Raw genomic sequence first — 20,911 nt, 5'->3', positions numbered from 1 at the left:
CAAACTTAACACATTCGTCACAAAATCTTGTACAACACGGATTCACGTCAAGCTTATTATTGTGGATAAGCTGTCGTAATACCGCATTTTCACTTGGAATGTTTCTTCAAATAAAATGGATTGACGCACACTGGACCTGCATGTTCACTGGAGAGATTAAAGATCAGAAGTAATTTCACCACTGCAGTGCTGGGAACACAATTTATTGCTAACATCCATCCATTGTCTGTAAACGCATTTCCTATTCAGAATCCAAGCTGACATTGGGCGAAAGGTAGGGTTCATAGAGACAGACTTATCGCAAACAGTATTTCTATATATATTTATATTTATAATGGCAATTGAGACACTATTCATTAACTTGTCATGTTTTCTTCCCCTAACAGAATATAATGTCTTCTATTTTAATCCAAGTTTGTAGCAGCAAAGAATTGAATTACTTTTACTATGATCTCCATGAGAAAATTGCCCAAGCAAATGATGGAAAAACTTTTTTTGAATCATCTGTGCTTGCATGCCGTAATAAGCCATAAAATGCATTGTTGTTTCATCAGGGATTTTATCTGTGAATGACTGAATGATGACGTCTGCTCTGGCTTTGTAATGCTCAAGTCACACCATTAAAAAAAATGTCAAGATTTTCTTTGTATCTTTCTTTTAATCGTTCACCACCTGTACCTTCTAATCACTTTTTATTCCTCGGCACAGCCGGAAAGTATTTACTCTCCAGAAAAGGATATGTTTGATGTGAGAAACAGTATTTTTCTGGTATGGTGCAAAAAAGACAAACCTGAGATGCAATGCTAAATTAGAGCCAATAGAACAAAGCTCCTCACACAGGGATCATCATAACAGCCATCACATCACAAAATAATAATTTATAATATTAATAATAAACCTTTAAAAACAAAAGTTTACAAAGTGCTTTGACAGACAAAGCACAAGCACATACACCTATATACACATCTTTATGATGGGGACTTGACCCTGCTGAGTTTAAAATTGATCAGTAAAATAAATTCCAAAATGAACAGGGAGCCAGTGAAGTGAGGCTGGGATGGGAGTGATGTGATGTCATCTGTTAGAGCCAGTGAGAAGCCTGGACCAGCTGGAGGCGGGAGAGTGATTTATGGTTGATGGCAGATAGAGTTGCAGTATGGGAGAATATGAGGGCATAATTATTTGCGAGATTGGGCTGTGATAATGTATTGTGATATGATGGATGTCTATAATAAATAGAAACTCAGAAAGAGAAATCCTACATTTTAATCCTCTAAATTGCAAGATCGTTTCAGAAAAACAAAACAATTGTTTATGATTTCACACTTTTATTATAGCCCTACATAACTTTCATCCAACAAATTAATAAGTCTCCAAAATCAGAATATTCTTAAAATGTATAAATAAAATCCAAAGGTAATTTATACATAAAAAAACCCATTAAAATACAGAAACATGCTGCAGCCACCGTTGGTCGTCAGTGTTACGTCCCCAAAACAGACAGGAGCAGAAATGTGGGAATGGTCCCATCGTCTGTATGATTACACCAGAGACTTCCCATTACAGGGCTGCTGGATAGTAACGACTTCATCTATATGTCGTATACAGGAGACTTCCTTTCCAAACAGACATACTAGGCCTACAGTGCAAAGCATCTGAAGTAACACAAAACATCCACCGTCTACCCGGACTTTTCAACTTTCAACTACTCTTCCAATACAAACACACATTACTTTGTTATTATAAGTAACACTGACATTTTTTTAACAAGAACATAAAGAAGCCTATTGTGTTTGTGTTTGTTTTCCAGGTCATTTCCCAGTTGATAGTCTTGGTGATCAGTATCATCAGCATGGTGTTCTGTGGTCACGGGGGGAAACCGAGCGGGAGTGAGGAGACATGCTTTGGAGCCCGAGTTGTGTTTATACTCACATCACAGCCTGCTTGATTTCAGTACCTTCTGCAATATACGCTTGCCTACACATCTATAGTATTGATTAATAATGTTTTTTGCCAGCAGGTGGTTAATGTCACTGGCATTTCCATTGGCACTGGTTTGTCATCCACTTGTTACCCTCATATCTTAGGTTGTGTCCTCCAGATTCGTGTTCCCCTTCAAAGTAGCTCAACAATGAGCTTTTGTATCAAATGTGTTTTCTTGGCCTCTTATACCTTTACTTAGTAGTGTGATCAGTGTTGTTCAACTTAAGTTATTTATCTACCTGTTCCATGCAGAAGTGTGGGAGCGGTAACTTGAAGCGCGTGGGTGCGATTCTCCAGAGGGGGGATTCTGATTCTGCTGTTGGACTGTTTCCTCTGCTGGGCATTCAGTAAGAGGCTCGTCTTTATTTCCTCTGCTATTTACTGACTTACTTGAACGTCTTGACTCCTAAGGCGTATCTTTTGGCAATCTTTTCGTCATAATTTTTCTTTGACATTTCAAAAAATAATGGATATTAAATAAGCGTGTTTTTTAAAACATCTTTAGGTTTCATCAAGTGTATCGCTCTCCAAAACTCAATTAATCTGCTTCCTAAGTAATTTCATCAGACTTGATTGAGAGTGACCGAACAAACAGTGTTTCCATAATCTGATTCAAAAATTGCTGAATCATAGAAGTCTGCGACATCCCCTTTTCCCAACTGAGCACAGAGGAAATAATAGTTATTATGGTAGTATTTACTTCAGGATTGTTGAATTGGATTTCGATGTAAGGGGGGCTTCTTTTATTATTTACATCCGAATGACCATAGACCTAATTGTCAGCTACATGTGGATATGGCTTTGTTAATTTTTAAGTCTGCTGGAGGGATTTTCTCTGCGTCATGACTGTTGAAAATTAACCTGCATGTGCAAGTTGCCAGACTCTAAAGTGTCACGTACTGGGGAGAAACAGGTAATGTAATTTGCATTTTTTTACCATCATAAAGTGTCAGTTGGATTATGCTCCTCGGTCTTGTAAACAGTCGTGTGTGTGTGTGTGTGTGTGTGTGTGTGTGTGTGTGTGTGTGTGTGTGTGTGTGTGTGTGTGTGTGTGTGTGTGTGTGTGTACACCTGAAGTGAAGCCCAAGTGGGACCAGGATCATTTTGATGAGTTTCCACATGTTGTCAAACATGTTAAAACCTGATACATCAAATATGAATGATATTGTAAATGAGAGCTCAGGTCTTATTTCACTGATAAAAGTAGGCCAAGAGGCACAAACAGAGTCTATGGCACACACGTATTACATGGAGCTATAGCTCTGGAGCCAGAGCTATAGGCCTATGTCATCATAGTAGTGGAATGTAACTAACTGCCTTTACAGTCGATTTGGATTTCCATTTTACGCTTTTGTCCAAAGCGACTTACAATAAGTACATTTGTCAAAAGAAAGAAACATATCATTGCATATTAATACAAAATACATATCAACTAATTCCTGGACTTATTCAATCTAGCTCCACCTTCCACATAGTAATGCATCACTTATTTTAAACCAATAATGAAGGTTTTATTCTGAAATGGTCTTTGTCGCATACTGATTTACTTTTAGTAAGAACATATTTGACGATTAAACGTTTTTTACTAGTTTAAATGTTTTACCATAGTATTTCTACTTCTTCAGTAAGCTATGCAAATGTTTAATGTAATATTCTACGTTGTGAAAGTAAGCGGAACATTGTAACGTGCACGTGAATGCATTAGGTCTACCCAATGGCAGTGACGCACTGGGACCGCAGCACGCGCCGGTTGGCAAGGAGGACCCTCCTTTTTAAACTTCCCTCCGCCTGTTCACCATACACTCATGTAACCAGCCGTCACTGCGAAGAGGAAAGCAGCGTTACAGACGGGTCCGTCCGGTGAGAACAGCGCAGTCATGGATGCTTCCAGAGAAACACCAAACAAATACTCCGAGGGAGGCAAGGACGATTTGAAAGCAGGTGAGGCGGACTCGTCCGGTGGCTGCTGGGGCTCGTGCCTGAATAAGATGCGCGCGGAATTCCGACATGAGCTGCTGCAACTTTTCAAACTAGCCGGACCAGTGGTAAGAAGATTTGTTTGGGTCCTGAAGTGACATTTTAAATGAAACCACTTCATGTGCATCGTGTAAACATTACTAATTCGTTTGTTATAACTTACATACATGTATTAAGGAACACCTTTAAGTACAGGTGAAATAAACCCAGGTTGCCTTTACAAGATGTGTAGATGGAGGTTTTTTTTTTATTATTCTTTTTTTATGTATAACTCTTTATTGTTTTTTTAAGTTAAGAACTGAACAAGAAACCTCAGGTCTGTAGATCATTGCATAGCAGGTTCAGTTAGCTGGTTCACAAACACGTACAGTGAGAGAGATGTAGAGAGACAGAAATAGATTGTAAATGTCTAACCAGGTTATACAATGAAATAATAACAATGACAATGATACCAATGACGTTAGCAATACATAAAAAACTGGGTGAGCTAAAAAAACAAACAGACAGCAACAAGTAATTTCAATGAAAACAATGAGAAAGAAAAATCAGTCCTCGCTAGATAAGCGTTTAAATGGGTTCCAGATCTTAGAGAAAATGGATTTGAATGGATTGAAGTGAATATCTGATCTTCTCTAAACCCAGAGACATCAGCAGATCTCCAACCCAGTGGCTGAAATGTGTCTGGCAATTCCCAGCTTAAATTAATGACCTGTCTTATAGGCAGAGGAGAGTTTACTGCTAAAACCCCAAACAGTGCGATGCATAGTCGTGCATATTCCCTGTGGTGTATTTTGGAGAGGGATGAAAATTCCCTGACCCAGAGTTTTGCCACTAAACAGCAGGCCTAAAATTGGTGGTAAAAACTTAGCAGGATCAATTTTACATCTAAGACAGGTCAGATCAGAATTGGGTGCAATATGACACATCTTGGCCCTTAATCATGTCTGGCATTGAAGGATGATGAAAACATCTGAACCAGTGAACGGTCACCAAATTCAGCCCAAGCACCTCTCACTCAAAACATCGATGGAGTCTGGACCCCCAGTGAGGTTGTTATCGATCTTCAAAATCACACCTCGTGAGATCTGCATTATAGTGGGCAAGGGTTTGGAAGGGAAGTTAGAAGCATTAGTCCGACTTAAACTCTAAAGTAATGTTTAGTGGGAAGGTGATATTTGCTTTGTAGTTTTTGCAAATGAGGAGAGGAGATTATCAACATAAAATTGTGATAGTGAGCCGAGGCCCAGGTTGTGCCAGGCAGCAAATGCACTCATCATCTTTAAGTGGGAATAAAAGATTACAGTGAATTTGGCCAAGCAGAGACATATTTTTAAGTCCATCATCCCGGTGAAGGTGAACACTTAATCTTAAGAGAGTGTCTTACGAGGAGGGTATTGTCCAATGAAGGGGAGAGGGGAGGCTTCCTCAAACTGGGCCCATTCTGAGGATAGGTCAGGCTTAGCGGGGTGTGTCCAGTACAGAAGAGGCCTGAATGCTGCAGCTCAGTAGGACATTAAAAAAAAAAAAAAGAATTCAGTGTCAGAGCCAAAAGCAATCAATACTGCAAGTAATTTAGCCAAATGCCATATAGTTTCTGAGAGGAAATAATAAGGTCATACTTAAAAGGGAGCAGCCACAGTGGAGCGGGATGTTAGCGGTTTACTTGGAGTCTCTTTATTTCTCCGTAGGATGCCTTTAGTTTGGAGACGGCCAGATTGAAGATCTAAAAGGGTCGGCCCTCAAAGCGGAGGGCTGGGGTAGCCTCACGAATTTCCTCCTTTTGTGTGGAAAAAGTGAACTCGAACAATGAAATCCTTATTGTGTTTTTAGTCCCGCATGCAGTTTTGTCAAACACATTTGCAATAATCAAAATACCCAGAAACAAAACACAGTGAACCTGGAGCCTTCTGGCCCCTTGAGGGTCTGGGGTCCGGGAACACACTTGCCCTCAAATTGAAGGTTAAGTCAACACAGAGACCTCATCACTGTTTAGGAACTTGTACTGTATGTTTACTTTATTTATCTCACCGTATGTGACGGGATGTATCGGAGTTGCATGTATGCATGTTTATTATAGATCATTAAATTGTTGAATAATACACAAAAAGCCACCCAATTAGATGCCTATTTGAAATAATTGTTTTTTTCAGTGTGCTACTGTTGTCTGTTTCCTCATGTTTTTAGTGAGTGTATCTGCCCTCGGTATGAAGAAGCACATGAGGAAGGGCTTAGCGTTTGTTTTTGTACTGCAGGTCATCTCCCAGTTGATGGTCTTCATGATCAGTTTCGTCAGCACCGTGTTCTGTGGTCACCTGGGGAAAACGGAACTGGCAGCAGTAGCGTTATCAATTGCGGTGAGGAGAATTTCTGGATCCTCTCCATGTCTGGACGGGCTGTACGTCTGCCAGAACTGCTGTCTGAATGATCCATCTTTTTTTTCCCTCATTGCAGGTGGTTAATGTCACTGGTATATCCATCGGTACTGGTTTGTCGTTGACCTGCGACACCCTCATATCTCAGGTAGTGTCCTCTTTCACTTCATTTATCTGACCAAGACAAACACTACTGCTTCTGCTGTGTTCCCAGGTCGTCCCGGGGTCCCCTGTAAAACAACTCCACAATGAGCTTTTGTACCATGTTCGTTTTCTTTGAACAGTGCACGCTCCTGGTTATTGGTGTGATCTGTTGTTTTCCAACTCTGCTTACTTGAGTATCCGTCTACCTGTTTCATACAGACGTATGGGAGCGGTAACTTGAAGCGTGTAGGTGTGATTCTCCAGAGGGGGATTCTGATTCTGCTGTTGGCCTGTTTCCCCTGCTGGGCCGTCCTCATCAACACTGAAACTCTCCTACTGGCTGTCAAACAGAGCCCAGAGGTCGCCAGGTCAGCCATCATTCGACAATACACATCTTCAGCATCTTTCCCTTTGGTGACACGGCTGTACAGCTCCAATGATTCATTGATTGGTTTTCAACTATTAAGTAAATCGGCCACTATTTTAGAAATTGAGACATGAGTGTCAGTCATTTTTAAGAAAAAAAAAAGTCAAATTTGAGATTCCAGTTTGGAAATGTGAATATTTTAGGGCCCTATTAGTCGGTTAATTCATCATTCTCTACACCTGGCTAATGGCGAGCCCTTTTAACGTTTAATCAGTAGGGCTGACTAGCAATTATTCCGTTTTTATTAGTTGAATCTGATCAGTCCAAATGTTTTTTTAAAACTACAGATACAGATAGCTTTAATTTAATTATAAATGTCATTTATTCCCTTTTCAAGTATAACAATTACAGATACCTACCTACACCGCCCGTATATAATAATAATACTTCACAGAACAAGGGATGAAGATACTCTAACTTCCATTAAACCTGCATTTGGCCACTTTGGGGCAGCAGAAACAAAGCTGTAAACTTGGTCACCTTTTATGTATAGCTATGGCAAATCATTGTTTATTTACATATCCAAGAGAGCAACAATATCATTCATTTAATGTTGATCTTCACCAACTCTTGAGGGAAGTATCTGACTCTTTAGCTGCTTAATAGTATCTAATTGTGTTCAGGTTTTAATAAGAGAGTAGTTTACAGTGAGGGGTTTTGTTTTCTAAGATACTTTTAGTTAGATTCGTGCACTTTGACCTCGTGTTTTACATATTCATCAAATGGAAATCATATGTATCATCCTTGTGATTAAACATTTGTTTGTTGTCTGTCTGCCTGAAGTCTCTCCCAGCTGTATGTCAAGATCTTCATGCCTGCTCTGCCGGTGAGTTTGGGTGCAGTCGAAAGTTTTGTATGAAGATAATACAATAATTAGAGAGGTTTTTATTTTTGCTCTCCAGCTTAAAGTTGCCAACTGTAAGCCAAAGTGACACTGTTTCAATGTCGTATCTCCTTCTTCAGGCTGCTTTTATGTACCAGCTGCAAGGGAGGTATCTTCAAAATCAGGTGCAGCAATGCAAACCCACTGATATTAAAGTTTATAACTGGACCGTGGATATTAAAATTAGTATTGATACCAGGTGTTGTGGTTTACAGGGGATTATATGGCCTCAGGTCGTGACTGGAGTGATTGCAAATATCCAAAACGCAATTGTCAACTACATCTTCATTTTCCATCTTGACCTGGGCATTGCGTGAGTTTACCAACATCCTTATTTTATAGGAGAGCTTACTACTTTTTTACACATTATAACACTCAATTATGTCAACGGAAACAATTGGATGTGTATTGATTTCTGCTCTAATGTTTAACATGATATGTCAATCTCCATTTTACCCTCACTCGTGATGAATTTGTTTTTCAGATTCATTCTTTTGAAATTGTAATTGTCTTTTTAACATTTTCTTGATTTTAACGATCAAGAAAATGTTATCAAAACAATTAAATGTTTTTTAAACACACATTTCCCAAGTGAATTAGTAATTGTGTAAAATAATCGTGAACTCATTATTATATACAGTACATTAGGTATACTTTAATAGCCATGAACAGCTGTCAACAAAATGTGAATAAAATAGTGCTTTCAACTATTTATGTCCTTTGCTCCAAACTTCTGTTTCTTTCTGCTTTCAGTGGATCTGCTGCAGCCAATGCTATATCGCAGTATGTGCTGGCTGTGGTCTTATACATTTACATCTGCGTGAGGGGTCTGCATAAGGCCACATGGGCAGGTCAGTTGTAATTTAAATGGACTAAAATCCTTGTCTTCTTATCAAGTGCATTAATAATCTTATTCTGTTATGAATGTCATCCTCTGTCGTCATTCAAGTCAACTTCTTGATTGGTTGTCTACTGGCGTCATTCCCCTTATTAATGTTTGAAAAGATTAGTCATCCTCTATAACTGTGTAATATATGTGGAGGAGAGGTAACTGCAACGATGCTGCTGGCCCAAGTTAGGATTTTACGTTGTATTATTTGTCAGAAGGCTGTTGCATAAGACTAGCAATTATTTGCCAGTAGCAATGTCATTCTGACTAGAAGGAAAAGTGACAATTATTTATGCATTTAGTGAACTCTTTCAACCTGTTCGCCTCATGGTTTCTAAAGTACGCCTGCAGTATTTGAATCAATTCAAACTCAGATTGCAGATAGATTTTATCAAGTCAAATCTCACATCAGACTTTGTCCGTCCATTTCTGAATTACGATTTTAGCATAATTAACTGCTCACAGGGGTTAAGCTCGAACATAAAAAAAAAAAAGATAAGATAACCTAACGACCTCTGACCCACAGGTTGGTCTTTGGACTGTCTGCAGGAGTGGGGACCCTTCATCCAGCTGGCCATCCCCAGTATGCTCATGCTTTGTCTGGAGTGGTGGATGTTTGAAATAGCAGGATTCCTTGCCGGTACGATTAGTGAGGCTGAGCTGGGAGCTCATTCCATCGCCTACGAGCTGGCGGTTGTAGCTTACATGGTAACTCCACTTAATGTTTTGCCCGATCATAAATGATGTATTCATTGCAAACACTAACCCACAAGTTGTGTGTTCGTCATCGCTGTAATGGAATTATAGTTAAAGGGATAGTTAAAGCAAAACATATTTTAAACACCTGAAATGAGGTGCCTCCTAAAAAACGGCCCACCTTAAATCAGTTATAATAATAATAATAATCAGGGTTAGTTTGGATTCCCCGAAGTCACACAATAACACAAACAAACTAAGTGATCGATGCAGCAGTAGACCAGCAACTCAAGCCTTCTGTTAGTTCAAATCACATATATAGATGGCTTCAGTTTCCCATCGGCAAAGGCTGTCTGACGGAATGTAATGCAGTGGAAAGAATTGTAAATATAGTGATTTCATATTAAGGTGGAACTTTGTTTTAGTTGTCTAAAATGTGTTTTGCTGCTGCCCCAGTCAATTTCCTCGCCATGTGACTTAATACATGATCCTAGTTTAGCTTAGCTTATTTAGCTCCCATGTTGTTACTCCTGCTTGCTTTTCCAAACTGGCGGCATGCTAATGTCCATGAAGGTAAACAGACTATGAATGAGTACTGTACCATAACCCCACCTCAAAACAATCTATTTTTTCCCGTAGTTTCCGTTAGGATTCTCTGTTGCTGCCAGTGTACGGGTTGGGAATGCTCTTGGTGCAGGAAACATAGAGCAGGCCAAGCTGTCTTGCAAAATCCCCATCGTTTGTGCATGTAAGACCCGATACATACGGTACATGTTGCCATTTCACTCGAGTGGTAGTTTTTAGAAGATATATAGCCATTTTAAGAACATATAATACATACAAAAAGGCCTCTTAACAGGAACAGCAAGACATAAACCAGAGTAAAATAAAACTGATTTTTAGTCTGAATGTTCATTTCAAAGCCAATCATTGCCATGTAATTCACAGTATGGCCTGAGGGAGGAACGGACTACATCATTTAATAAGCTGATTTAACTTTTGAGCCATTCCAAAATATATAAGACATTTCTTGGAAACTTTAACCCATAAATGGCAGCATCATTAACCACACTCTGTATTAAAAATGAATAATTGAAGCCAAAACATAATGCATAAACCACAGTTTTGAGCTGCGAACTACTTCTTTCCCCTTGAACCATCCCATTTGCAATATTCCACTTGGTTGGGTTCACTTCTTCCCCTGGTCATTTTATGATGCAAGTTGTTCAAAACACACTTTTCATTCAGTGTCCGACATCTGTTTGTTTTTTGTTTATTCTTTTCAGTCACAGTTGCATGTTTTGTTGGAGCCAGCCTCAGCATTGCCAGAGATGTTATTGGATACATCTTCACAACAGAGCCGTGAGTAAAATCTTCAACATTCTTAGCTTCCTTGTGCGGTCAACATGATTGTTTGATTTTGTGAATCCTTATTTGTGACACCCGGCTTAGTTTCATATTGACATCCAGACTGTAATACATTAACTAAGGTCATCATCTTCATGCTTTACCAGTTTGTTCCATTTCAGTTTAGCAAAAAACAACCTGTTCATTTTTTTATACAGTTTCCTGACTGAATAACTCCCTGTCCAAACATGCTTTAGTGTCCAACAAGAATCTCTATGTGCATGTTTTTTTAGAGAGATTTTACAGAGGGTTTCTGACGTCATGATCGTATTTGTCTTCATGCATGTTGCTGATGCTGTTGCGGTGAGAAACAATTTCATGCAAGTAATCAGGGTTTCAGACCCAATATTGACCTACAAAGAATGTGATTTGACCTGAACTGTTTGATATTGACAGGCTGTGACTGGAGGTGTTCTCAGAGGAGCAGGAAAACAGTTGATTGGTGCACTTTGTAACCTGGTGGGACACTACTTCATTGGTTTGCCTATTGGTGTGTCCTTAATGTTCGCAGCTAAGATGGGCATTGTAGGTAAGACAAGATGATGAACATACAGTACTGAAATTAGTGCTGCATTTAGTCTGATCTTCTGTTCGTCAAGTCACCTTCAGGAAAGCCATTAAAACTCGTCTCTCATCTCGATAAAAGGACTATGGACAGGGCTTACCATTTGCGTGTTGATGCAGTCAGTCTTCTTCATCATATTTGTGTGCAAACTCGATTGGAAGAAGGCTGCTGAAGAGGTGCGTACCTATATAACCCACGACTTTATCTTGAGATGTGTTTGAAAACCTGCTCTTAAGAACTGTTTTGAACGTCTCTGTATCAGGCTCGCGTGAGAGCCGGAGTCGAGATAAAAGAAGACAGAGAGGCGGTTGGGATGGAAAACAATGGTGAGCTCCGATGACTAAACTGAAACATCCTTGTGTGACAGAATTTTGTTAATACTAAATGTTCTCTCTCAAACCTACAGACTCAAATCAGAACCATTCGACTGCAGCCAGTGCTGAGGAGGACCACACATATGAGGAGGTGCAGAATAAATCCACTAGCACTACAGTGGGAAAGGTGCTGTCCATATCACAGCTAATTTTATGGCGAGGCCTGGTGTTGCTGCTCATGGTCGTCATCCTCATCGCTGGAATCTTGGCGAACCACTTCCTCGTCAGGCTGCTGAAATGACTCATCTGATTTAAAGCAGCATCCGATGATCTGTCACGCTGATGGCATCAACGTCTGAAACAATAGTTTCACGTTAAAACTGAATCACATTGTAGCGAAAGGGTTACCGGTGCTGCTGATACCAGCTCAACAACCCTCTCATATGTAATTGGAAAGACAAAGATGCACTCAAACATGGGGAGGAGTCTTCTCAAATGAATTTACATATTGTGGGAGGAGCACATTGTTACCTTCATTCATCATGCATTTAAAAATCATGTCTGAAAATTGGAGATCCAAGATGAAACTTAAAGAAGAGCGGGACTGAAGAAAAAGTTTTAATTTAGATTTCTTTCATAAACATTTTAGCCTTGCCGTTACAAACCGCTTCAGCACCTTGCTTACTTACTTCCACTTTCTTATGTTCAACAAGAAAATAAGTAATAAACAGTGTCCAAACCTTTCAAAACATTCGCTGCAGGCTCTGGATGGGAATGAACTCCGTGTGTATAATCTGTTCCCAGAAGACTCCAAGTAAACTGTTGCCCATGCAGTAAGAACACTTTTATTCCCGTAGTCCTAAACAGCTACCCAGTCCGAACAATGGGAAGTTGATGTATGCTTATTTATCACTGCATTTACTTCTGAGATTTTGAGGCTAGAAATCAACTGTGTAGATTTTGGATATAATCGAAAAGACAAAGTGTACGCTGTCTGCTGTTCTGTATTATTATTGTCATTATTATGATAAATAAGTCTAAAATAAACTCTTTGTATACCTTTATATGTTTTTTTTGTCAATTTAATGTGAGGGATTTTAACAGGGCTGGAAGTAACAGTGGGTGAGAGGGGAGCCACGGCTCGTTATTCCAAGAACAAAACATAAGAATTCTGACGCAAAATGTGTATTCAGTTTTGTGTGTTCTCCCACCTCATCAGCCCAACTCTGCTCAGCTGCTGCCCAGTAACTTTCCACTCAACTCTGCTCAGCCAGCCACACCCACCTCATCAGCCCAACTCATCCCACCTGTTCTCAGCTGCAGTATTTAAGCTGCACTCGCTCACTGACTCATTGCCAGATTGTTCTTTGCCTCAATGCCAGCTCCTGGCACCGTCCAGCATTTACCCTTGGATTGGATCTCCCGGTTTCGACCCTGCTTCACACTGACCATCACTCCTTGTCCCTGTCCCTGTCCCGGTAAAAGCCTAAGCCTTCTGTTCCTGATCAAGATTCCTGCAAACGCTATGCTGGGGAGCCTGAGAACTGTAACCCGTTCCTCACCAAGTGCTCACTGCTGTTCCGCTTGCAACCCCACACTTTTCCCTCCGAAAGTAGCCTTTTAATAAACCACCTGACGGGGAGAGTTAGTCTCTGGGGAACCACTGAGTGAGAGAAACAGACTCCTTCCTGCTTTTCTCCAAGGAGCTCCGCAAGGTTTTTCGGCATGGGGGCTGTCGGCGCTGAAGCTGCTCCAGGCCTGTTGAGCATGGCGGAGGGATGTAAGACCATGGCTGATTTTTCCATAGACTTTCAAACTAAAGCCAGACAAAATGACTGGAATCCACCGTCCCTTTTCCATGGGTTGGCCGACTACATTAAAGAAAAGCCGGTATCGTATGACCTCCTGACCACACTGGACGAGCTGGTTGAGCTAGCGATTCGAGTGGACCTACGTATCCACGCCCAGAGAGGGGAGAAGACACAGGTGGCACCAGGACATCTCCAACGAGTTCCACCAGCCACCAACTCCTCCACCTCGGCAGGGCCGCAGCCTGGGTGGCATGAACCCATGCAGCTGGGATTTGCTAGTCTCCTCCTGCCTGACACTTCACACCCTCTCTCCACCTTCATCGACTCCGGGGCTGATTTCAGCATTATCAATGAGGTCCTCGCCTGTCAGCTGGGACTGTCAACTCATCCTTCCTCGCCCAATTCCAGTTAACGCACTGGATGGTCATCTGCTGGGGACAGTCACTCATCAGACTCCTCCGGTCCACATGCTCCTGTCTGGTAACCACCATGAGACCATCCAGTTCCACATCATGCCTTCTCCTTTGAATTCCTGTCATCATGGGGTACCCTTGGCTGAGGTGTCTGTTTGCAGAATTTCTCGTCCTGGTCCCAACAGCTGTTGTGGGTTGAATATGCCCACAACACCTTAACCAGCTCTGCGAATGGTTTTTCACTATTCCAAAGTGCTTATGGATACCAAACCCCGCTCTTCACTGCCTCAGAGGAAGACATTTCCTCTCCATCTGTCTAGGCTTTCATCCGATGGACCCAAGCAAGAACTTCCTTCCTTCGCTCTGCTGAACGCTACACCACCACAGCCAATCGTTGCTGCTCTCGAGCTCCCCCCTACCAGGTCGGCCAGAGGGTGTGGCTGTCCACCTGAAACCTTCCACTACGGGTGGATTCTAAGAAGCTGATTCATTGGCCCATTCACCATCGAGAAGATCATTAATCCTGTGGCGGTGAGGCTCAAGCTGCCCCAGTCCATGGGGGTCCACCCCACTTTTCATGTCTCCAAAATCAAGTCGCTCCGAGAAAGCCCACTGGTCCCACCTTCTCCACCCCCTTGTTTCATTGACGGGAACCTCACCTATTCTGTTCAACCACCTCATCCGTTTTCACTATCGCGGAAGGGACCTCTAGTATCTTGTCAACTGGGAGGGTTACGGCCCAGAAGAAATATCCTGGGTACCTGCTTGACACATCTTGAGCTCCTGCCTCATCAACGACTTCCATCAACAACATCCTGACCAACCTAACTGAACATCAGCTAACCCCACTAAACCTTGTTCTGTGGCCCTCCCATCTCCTTAACCCGGCCCCTCGCATAAGGAGGATTTGCCCCCGGAACGGGAGGATTCATCCTCTGATGACCAGGCACAACATATCATCGCCGATAAAGTAAGAGCGAAAAAATAGAAACAAGTGTTGGTCCTCATCTGAGTAAAGTAACAGCTGTTCAGCAAGGATACTTTAAGTCTTCCGTCTTTTGCGGAAGATGACAAGTGACTCTGCTGTCCTGACATTGGTCGGGAGTTCATTCCACCACTGAGGTGCCAGAACAGAGAAGAGTCAGGACTTTGCTGAACAACCTTTGTTTGATTTCAGCGATGGCGGTACCAGCCGGCCAGCTGAAGTAGAGGAGCCAAGTGCTCGCCTCGGGGCGTGTGGTATCACTAGTGTTTGGAGGTAGATGCGTGCCGTTCCACTGATGGCATTGAAGGCCAGTGCCATCATCTTGAATTGGATGCGGGCTGCAACAGGGAGCCAGTGGAGGTCACGGAGGAGGGGGTCAGAATTTGGGTAGATTCAAGACAAGGCATGCTGTAGCGTTCTGGATACGCTGCAATGGTTTAGTCGCCAGAGTTGCAGTAGTTCAGTAGTTGCAGTTGAGGTGATGCACAGTTGTCCAGGCAGAGACTTCTGCCAGACATTCTGAGATGCAAGTTGCAATGTGGGTGTGGGAGGCTGGGGGAAAAGAGAGGAACAGTTGGGTGTAGTTTGCATAACAGAGAATCCTAGTGATCCGGTGTATAATGAGAACAGAAGCGGTCCTAGTACCGAGCCGTGAGGGACAGCAGTTTCCAGAGAACAGGGTTTGGACATAGAGCCATTCCATGTGACCTGAAAGGTGTGATTTGTAATGTATGATGTGAACCAGGTTAGAGCAGATACACTAAAAAATACTTTTAAATCAATGCCACATGAAGTGTAAAAACATTGATAGTGTTTGGACAATGTGAAAAGAAGAATTGTCATTTTAACAACTAACTAAATTAGCAGTGAACATGAGCCGGCTTGTCCTTCTTGGAATTGTGTGTTAAATTCATACATAGTTTGGACTCTGAAATATTAATATTCTTAACATTAACTTGTAAAAAGTAAATCTTGGTTAGTAAGTAAGCCAGCTCTTCCTTGCCAAACTCCACAAATTTGTCTGTGACCTTTGTTCTTCGGTCATATACACTTCTCTTCATCTGCGGCTGCTTGTCAGTGTGCTCCACAGTGACTCACCATCATGACTCTGAACATCCCTGGTGTGATCGCGGTGGTGCTGTTCTATATCCTCATTCTGGGGACAGGGCTGTGGGCTGCCCGGAAGTCCAGGAAGGCTGAGAGGAAGAGCCATGGAGACAGGACCGAAGTGGTGCTCCTTGGAGACAGAAATATCGGATTGCTGGTTGGAATTTTCACCATGACTGGTAAATTGTCTTATGAAGCTCAGAAGCTGTTTTCTTATGCTGTGGTGTGTTATCTTGATGTCTTAAGAAAAGTTTGTTTTGTCAATATAGAGTCAAAGATCAACTAAATTAACTCCTATATGAACCAGACGATTATCTATTCATCACATCTCATCAAGATGAGTATATCATTCCAGCATGCATAGATATGCTCTTGGCTTGTATGGAGCAGCTGATTTGAGCTGATAATGTCAATTTCAGTAATTCTGGGGATTGTTGTTCTCTTGGGATAATGTATGCAGATCAGTTGGATTTCATGTTCATGTTGTTACACCATAAAACCTGTGTTGGATATGTCATGAATCCGAGACAACAGGGGGAGGACACAAATTCAGATAGGGAGGAAGTGTGCTGTGATTTATTGTCAGAAAAAAATACAAACAGAAGTAAGGTTGTGGGGACAAGATGCAGACAGGCAGATACAGATGCTGGTACAGCTTTCAGGGCAATCGGATGCAGGTTTCAGAAGCATGAAAGCAAAGGCATGAAGCAAAAGAACAACTATGCAACTTTAACAAACTGACAAGGAGTAAGTGGAAAGGGGCTTGTTAAATATCTGTTAATGTCAGGTGACTGGGACAGGAGAACATTTCCAAGGGTTTCTGGTGGGCCGGTAGAAAATGGCCATGAACCGATGTGGAGAAGTGGAAATGTAGGGGCAGAGAGGCAGCAAGTGACAAGTCGAATGCATTAATGACTGCAAATAAACATAAAGGAATACTAGTAAGATATTTAACACCTTATTTTAAACTCTTGTACTTGCCTGGCTGTTTTTGCCTGTTTGTGTTAAGGGAGTAGTGAGTATACAACTGGATAAATTACTCTTGGATTGTAGAAGTTGTTTGAGATTTTGTAATGTTTTAATATAGTTTTGTTGTCACACCCACCCTATTTACTTCAACTCATCAAGGCTTTTCTCCATTTTTGTATCCTTCATCCACCATGGAAGCATGCAAGAAAAAAGTATGTTTTCTTCCAGATGTCAAAGTAACGGGGTGTGAGTGATTGATTAAGTATAACACTCAAAGTCATGGACAGTAAAGTGAATCATCACAGGGACTGTCAGTAAAGGTGACAGTGTGTTGTTTCATTTTCTGGTGGTTGTGACTTTTATTGTAAAGTGTGCGTGCGTGTGCGTGTGTGTGCGTGTGCGCGTGTGTGTGTGTGTGTGTGTTTTCTTGCATTCTTCTGCAGCTACATGGGTCGGAGGTGGTTTTATCCTGGGTATTGCAGAGGCGGTGTATTCTCCTAATATGGGCTTAATATGGGCTCTTATGCCTATACATTACACGGTGTCTTTCATAATAGGTAAGACAAGTCATACACTATAGACTATAGGCTGTACTGATCCTGATCATGTCAAACGTAAACTTATTGTTTCTGTGTGGATCATTTAATCAAACCAATACGGTCAATATACAACACTTCAAACAGTCATAAATTAATTTGGGAGCTTGATTCCTGATACCTGCAACTTATAAAGCACATTGCCCACAATATCTAATAATGAAAGCATGCAGTGCAAACTGTGCAACACAAAAATGACTTAATTAGTCTGAGAGCTCAATATCTCCATCGCACAAGGTGGTCTTTTCTTTGCCAAGCCAATGAGGGACAAGAAGTATATCACCATGATGGACCCGTTCCAGATAAAGTACGGCAGCGTACTCAGTAGTGCTCTGGTGCTGCCTTCTCTGCTGATGGACGTGCTGTGGTTGTCTAGTACTCTGCTTAGCTTAGGTAAACATATATACAAGTCAAATTTAAACAATTAGTAAATAACTTAAATTAATGGATGCAATTAAAGCATTTCGATTTCTGTGTCTGTGGGTTTGTTGAACAGGATCAACTATGACTGTGATCCTGGACGTGCCCTATGCCTATTCTGCTTGGATCTCAACAGCTGTGGCCATCATCTACACTTTGCTGGGAGGTCTTTATTCAGTGGCCTACACTGACGTCATACAGCTATGTCTAGTTTTCTTCAGTTTGGTGAGTAGCAGGGCTTTGTACAATAGCAAATGTTCATTTTAAAGATGTGCAGTATCTGTTGGATGTTTAACATCTAGTATAGATCCCTGAACGGCCCAAAAAATTCAGCCCGGCACAATAAAGTATGAAGCTCCAGCACTCAACATGAATCCAAGCTACACATCAATAGTATGAATTAATTCATTTTATCATTGTGTCAGAATGTGTGAGCCCGGGGATTTATGATCACCTGTAACTGTATAGCACAGAGATCATTTCAAAAGGTAGAATGGGATTTCCTGAAAATATATTCCCAGTCCAACTCCCATTTTACAAACATTACTTTTTTATTATTATTATTATTTTTTTTTAATTTTCATTTAAACTTTCTCATAACTTAACACATGAATACAGTTAGCCCTGTGATAGACTGGCGTCCTGTCCAGGGTGTACCCCCCCTTCGCCCAATGATAGCTGGGATCGGCTCCAGCGCCCCGCGACCCTGAATACAGGATAAGCGGTAGACAATGGATGGATGGATGGACGGACGGACGGACGGACGGATGGATACAGTTTGGCTCAATGGATCTGCTTTCCAGTTATAGCCAATGTATGCAATTCCAAGACTGTTTAGGGACCCCGGTATGCATCCATATTCAAACATCATTTTTTTTAAATACCATCAATACAGAAACGGCAATGGTAGGTTTGATGACTAAACGTTTCAATGTAAGATAATATTTGTATTTTAACATCTGACAAAGTACCTGACTTCTTGTTGCAAGGTCCTCAGTCTGATGATCTCAATCTCTGTTTGCAGTGGTTGTGCGTCCCCTTCCTGCTGCTCAACCCCATATCTACAAACATTGCCCAGACTGCTTTTAACCACACGTTCCAAGAACCATGGGTCGGCATTCTGGAGAAGGACAAAGTCTGGAAGTGGATTGATGACTTCTTAATGATTGTAAGTATAAACATATTTAGCAGGATTATCCTTTTTCCATCCATAAACTCAGTCATGTGCATTTAAGTAACCTGAATAAGCCTTCATAGATAAGTCCTGCAAGCATTCTGCTCCCTCAAACAGGCACTGTATGTGGAATATAGGTATGAAATGATGATAATTACTATTTAACAACTAAAAGACAGAAACAAATCTTTGATCCATGTCATTCATAACTGGACTTGTAACAGTATTAACTTTGTTTGTGAGCTACAGCACAAGAATGTAGGACATAACAAAAATAAACAACTTGCAACAGACATCTCCACCCCTAGCATTTCTCAGTGGTGTCATTAATTGTGCTGCAATCGCAAAGAAAAAAAAAATGAAATCCGTATGTGCAGTGTTCAGTATGATGGAGTAAAGGACAGTAGCCTACTTGGGTATCAGTATTTTTCATTCTTTGTAGATCTTGTCCTCAACATACATCTTCCTGCTCTCCCTGTGCTCTCCTTTCCCAGGGTCTTAGTAGTCTTTCATTTCAGAGCTTCCACCAGAGGACGCTGTCTTCCTCCTCATCACGTACAGCCCAGTTAACCTGCTATGCTGCAGCTTTTTTCATCGCCATACTGGGAATCCCCCCTGTCTTGGTTGGGGCTGTAGCGGCCTCCACAGGTGGGGATTATGTTACAGATGACAAATCCTTAATACAGACACATTATGGTCAGGAGACATTTCTGTTTTTCTTATCCAGACTGGAACTTGACGCTGTATGGTTCTCCATCGCCCTACGAACGTGGTGAGCCTAGTTTGGTCCTGCCCCTGACCCTCCAGTTCCTCACTCCGTCTTACATTTCAATCATTGGAATCGGAGCTGTGGCCGCTGCCGTCATGTCTTCCACAGACTCTGCCCTGCTGTCTGCAACTTCTGTTTTCACTTCAAACATCTACAAGAACATCCTGCGTAAACAGGTAAGGAGTACAAGATGTTGATACTGGTGGTGCAGCGTCTCTGGAGATGAGGGTGAAGATGCACAATTATTGCAAATTAAAGTACAAACCAATCAAATTGATCCATTTTGAAAAGCACGGGCATGTGAATGAATAATGAAGTATCTCTTTTTTATGACTCCATGTTCCCAGGCATCAGACAATGAAATGAAATGGGTGATTCGGGTCACAGTGGTGTTGGTGGGCCTGGCGGGGACATCCTTAACGTTCTACACCAAAAGCCCTCTGGTCTTCTGGATTCTCGGAGCAGACGTCTCCTACACCATTATATTCCCCCATCTGGTCGCTGTGCTCTTCTTTAAAGTGACAAATGGTTACGGTGCCATGTTGGGTTACATTCTAGGACTGGTTGTAAGAGTTTTGTTGGGGGAGAATATTATTGGTCTTCCTGTTGTTCTTCATCTTCCCGGTTGCACATTGGAAGATGGCGTCTACGTCCAAAAGTCCCCTGTCAGGACAATCTCCATGCTCTGCACTTTGGGATCCACCTTATTTTTTTCCACTTTGTCTTGCGTCATGTTCAATCACGGCCTGTTGCCTGAGAGGTGGGACATTTTCAAAGTGAAACGGGATGTTACGGTGTCACCTGCGGATCCTGTTGCACAGAATCTCAAAGAAGAAGCTGAAAGTGATGCAGAGTGTGACGAGAACAGACATGGACTTGCCTTACAGCCAGTGATGTAGACTGGATCGTGACTGGTTCTCTTTCCTTTTGAAAAGCTGCTGGCCTAAACTCATTATGATCTTGATAAATGTATATACTTCAAGAAATCGTAAGCTAAAACAACCTTCATT

At 41.7% G+C, this 20,911-nt stretch overlaps 2 protein-coding genes across 3 annotated transcripts; both read left to right on the top strand.

Annotated features, from left to right (window-relative positions):
- The first annotated feature begins 3,775 nt into the window (after positions 1-3,775).
- LOC311010553 (multidrug and toxin extrusion protein 1-like) lies at positions 3,776-12,711 on the top strand. The gene is made up of 16 exons (XM_084005099.1): positions 3,776-4,028; positions 6,213-6,314; positions 6,412-6,480; positions 6,696-6,844; positions 7,687-7,729; positions 7,867-7,911; positions 8,002-8,099; positions 8,540-8,637; positions 9,202-9,383; positions 10,011-10,119; positions 10,658-10,733; positions 11,012-11,081; positions 11,175-11,307; positions 11,425-11,519; positions 11,606-11,669; positions 11,750-12,711. Exons 1-16 carry the CDS (start codon positions 3,861-3,863, stop codon positions 11,956-11,958), a joined length of 1,710 nt encoding a protein of 569 aa, XP_083861225.1. The 5' UTR covers positions 3,776-3,860; the 3' UTR covers positions 11,959-12,711.
- A 2,389-nt stretch (positions 12,712-15,100) lies between these two features.
- On the top strand, positions 15,101-20,898 carry LOC311011463 (high-affinity choline transporter 1-like). 2 transcript variants are annotated; one of them, XM_084006408.1, is made up of 9 exons: positions 15,101-15,115; positions 15,945-16,152; positions 17,386-17,499; positions 17,776-17,931; positions 18,035-18,183; positions 18,983-19,126; positions 19,627-19,780; positions 19,860-20,077; positions 20,249-20,898. In XM_084006408.1, exons 2-9 carry the CDS (start codon positions 15,969-15,971, stop codon positions 20,798-20,800), a joined length of 1,671 nt encoding a protein of 556 aa, XP_083862534.1. In that variant the 5' UTR covers positions 15,101-15,115; positions 15,945-15,968; the 3' UTR covers positions 20,801-20,898. The 2 variants fall into 2 exon arrangements, with proteins under 2 accessions (XP_083862534.1, XP_083862535.1); XM_084006409.1 differs by lacking the exons at positions 15,101-15,115; positions 15,945-16,152 and having other exon boundaries at positions 17,453-17,499; positions 17,796-17,931.
- Positions 20,899-20,911: the final 13 nt, after the last annotated feature.

The sequence above is a fragment of the Eutrigla gurnardus genome, assembly GCF_963514095.1.
Source record: "Eutrigla gurnardus genome assembly, chromosome: 3".
NCBI classification, from domain to species: Eukaryota; Metazoa; Chordata; class Actinopteri; order Perciformes; family Triglidae; genus Eutrigla; species Eutrigla gurnardus.
The sequence above is the reverse complement of the archived record's forward strand: the minus strand, read 5'-3'. Positions and strand labels throughout refer to the sequence as shown.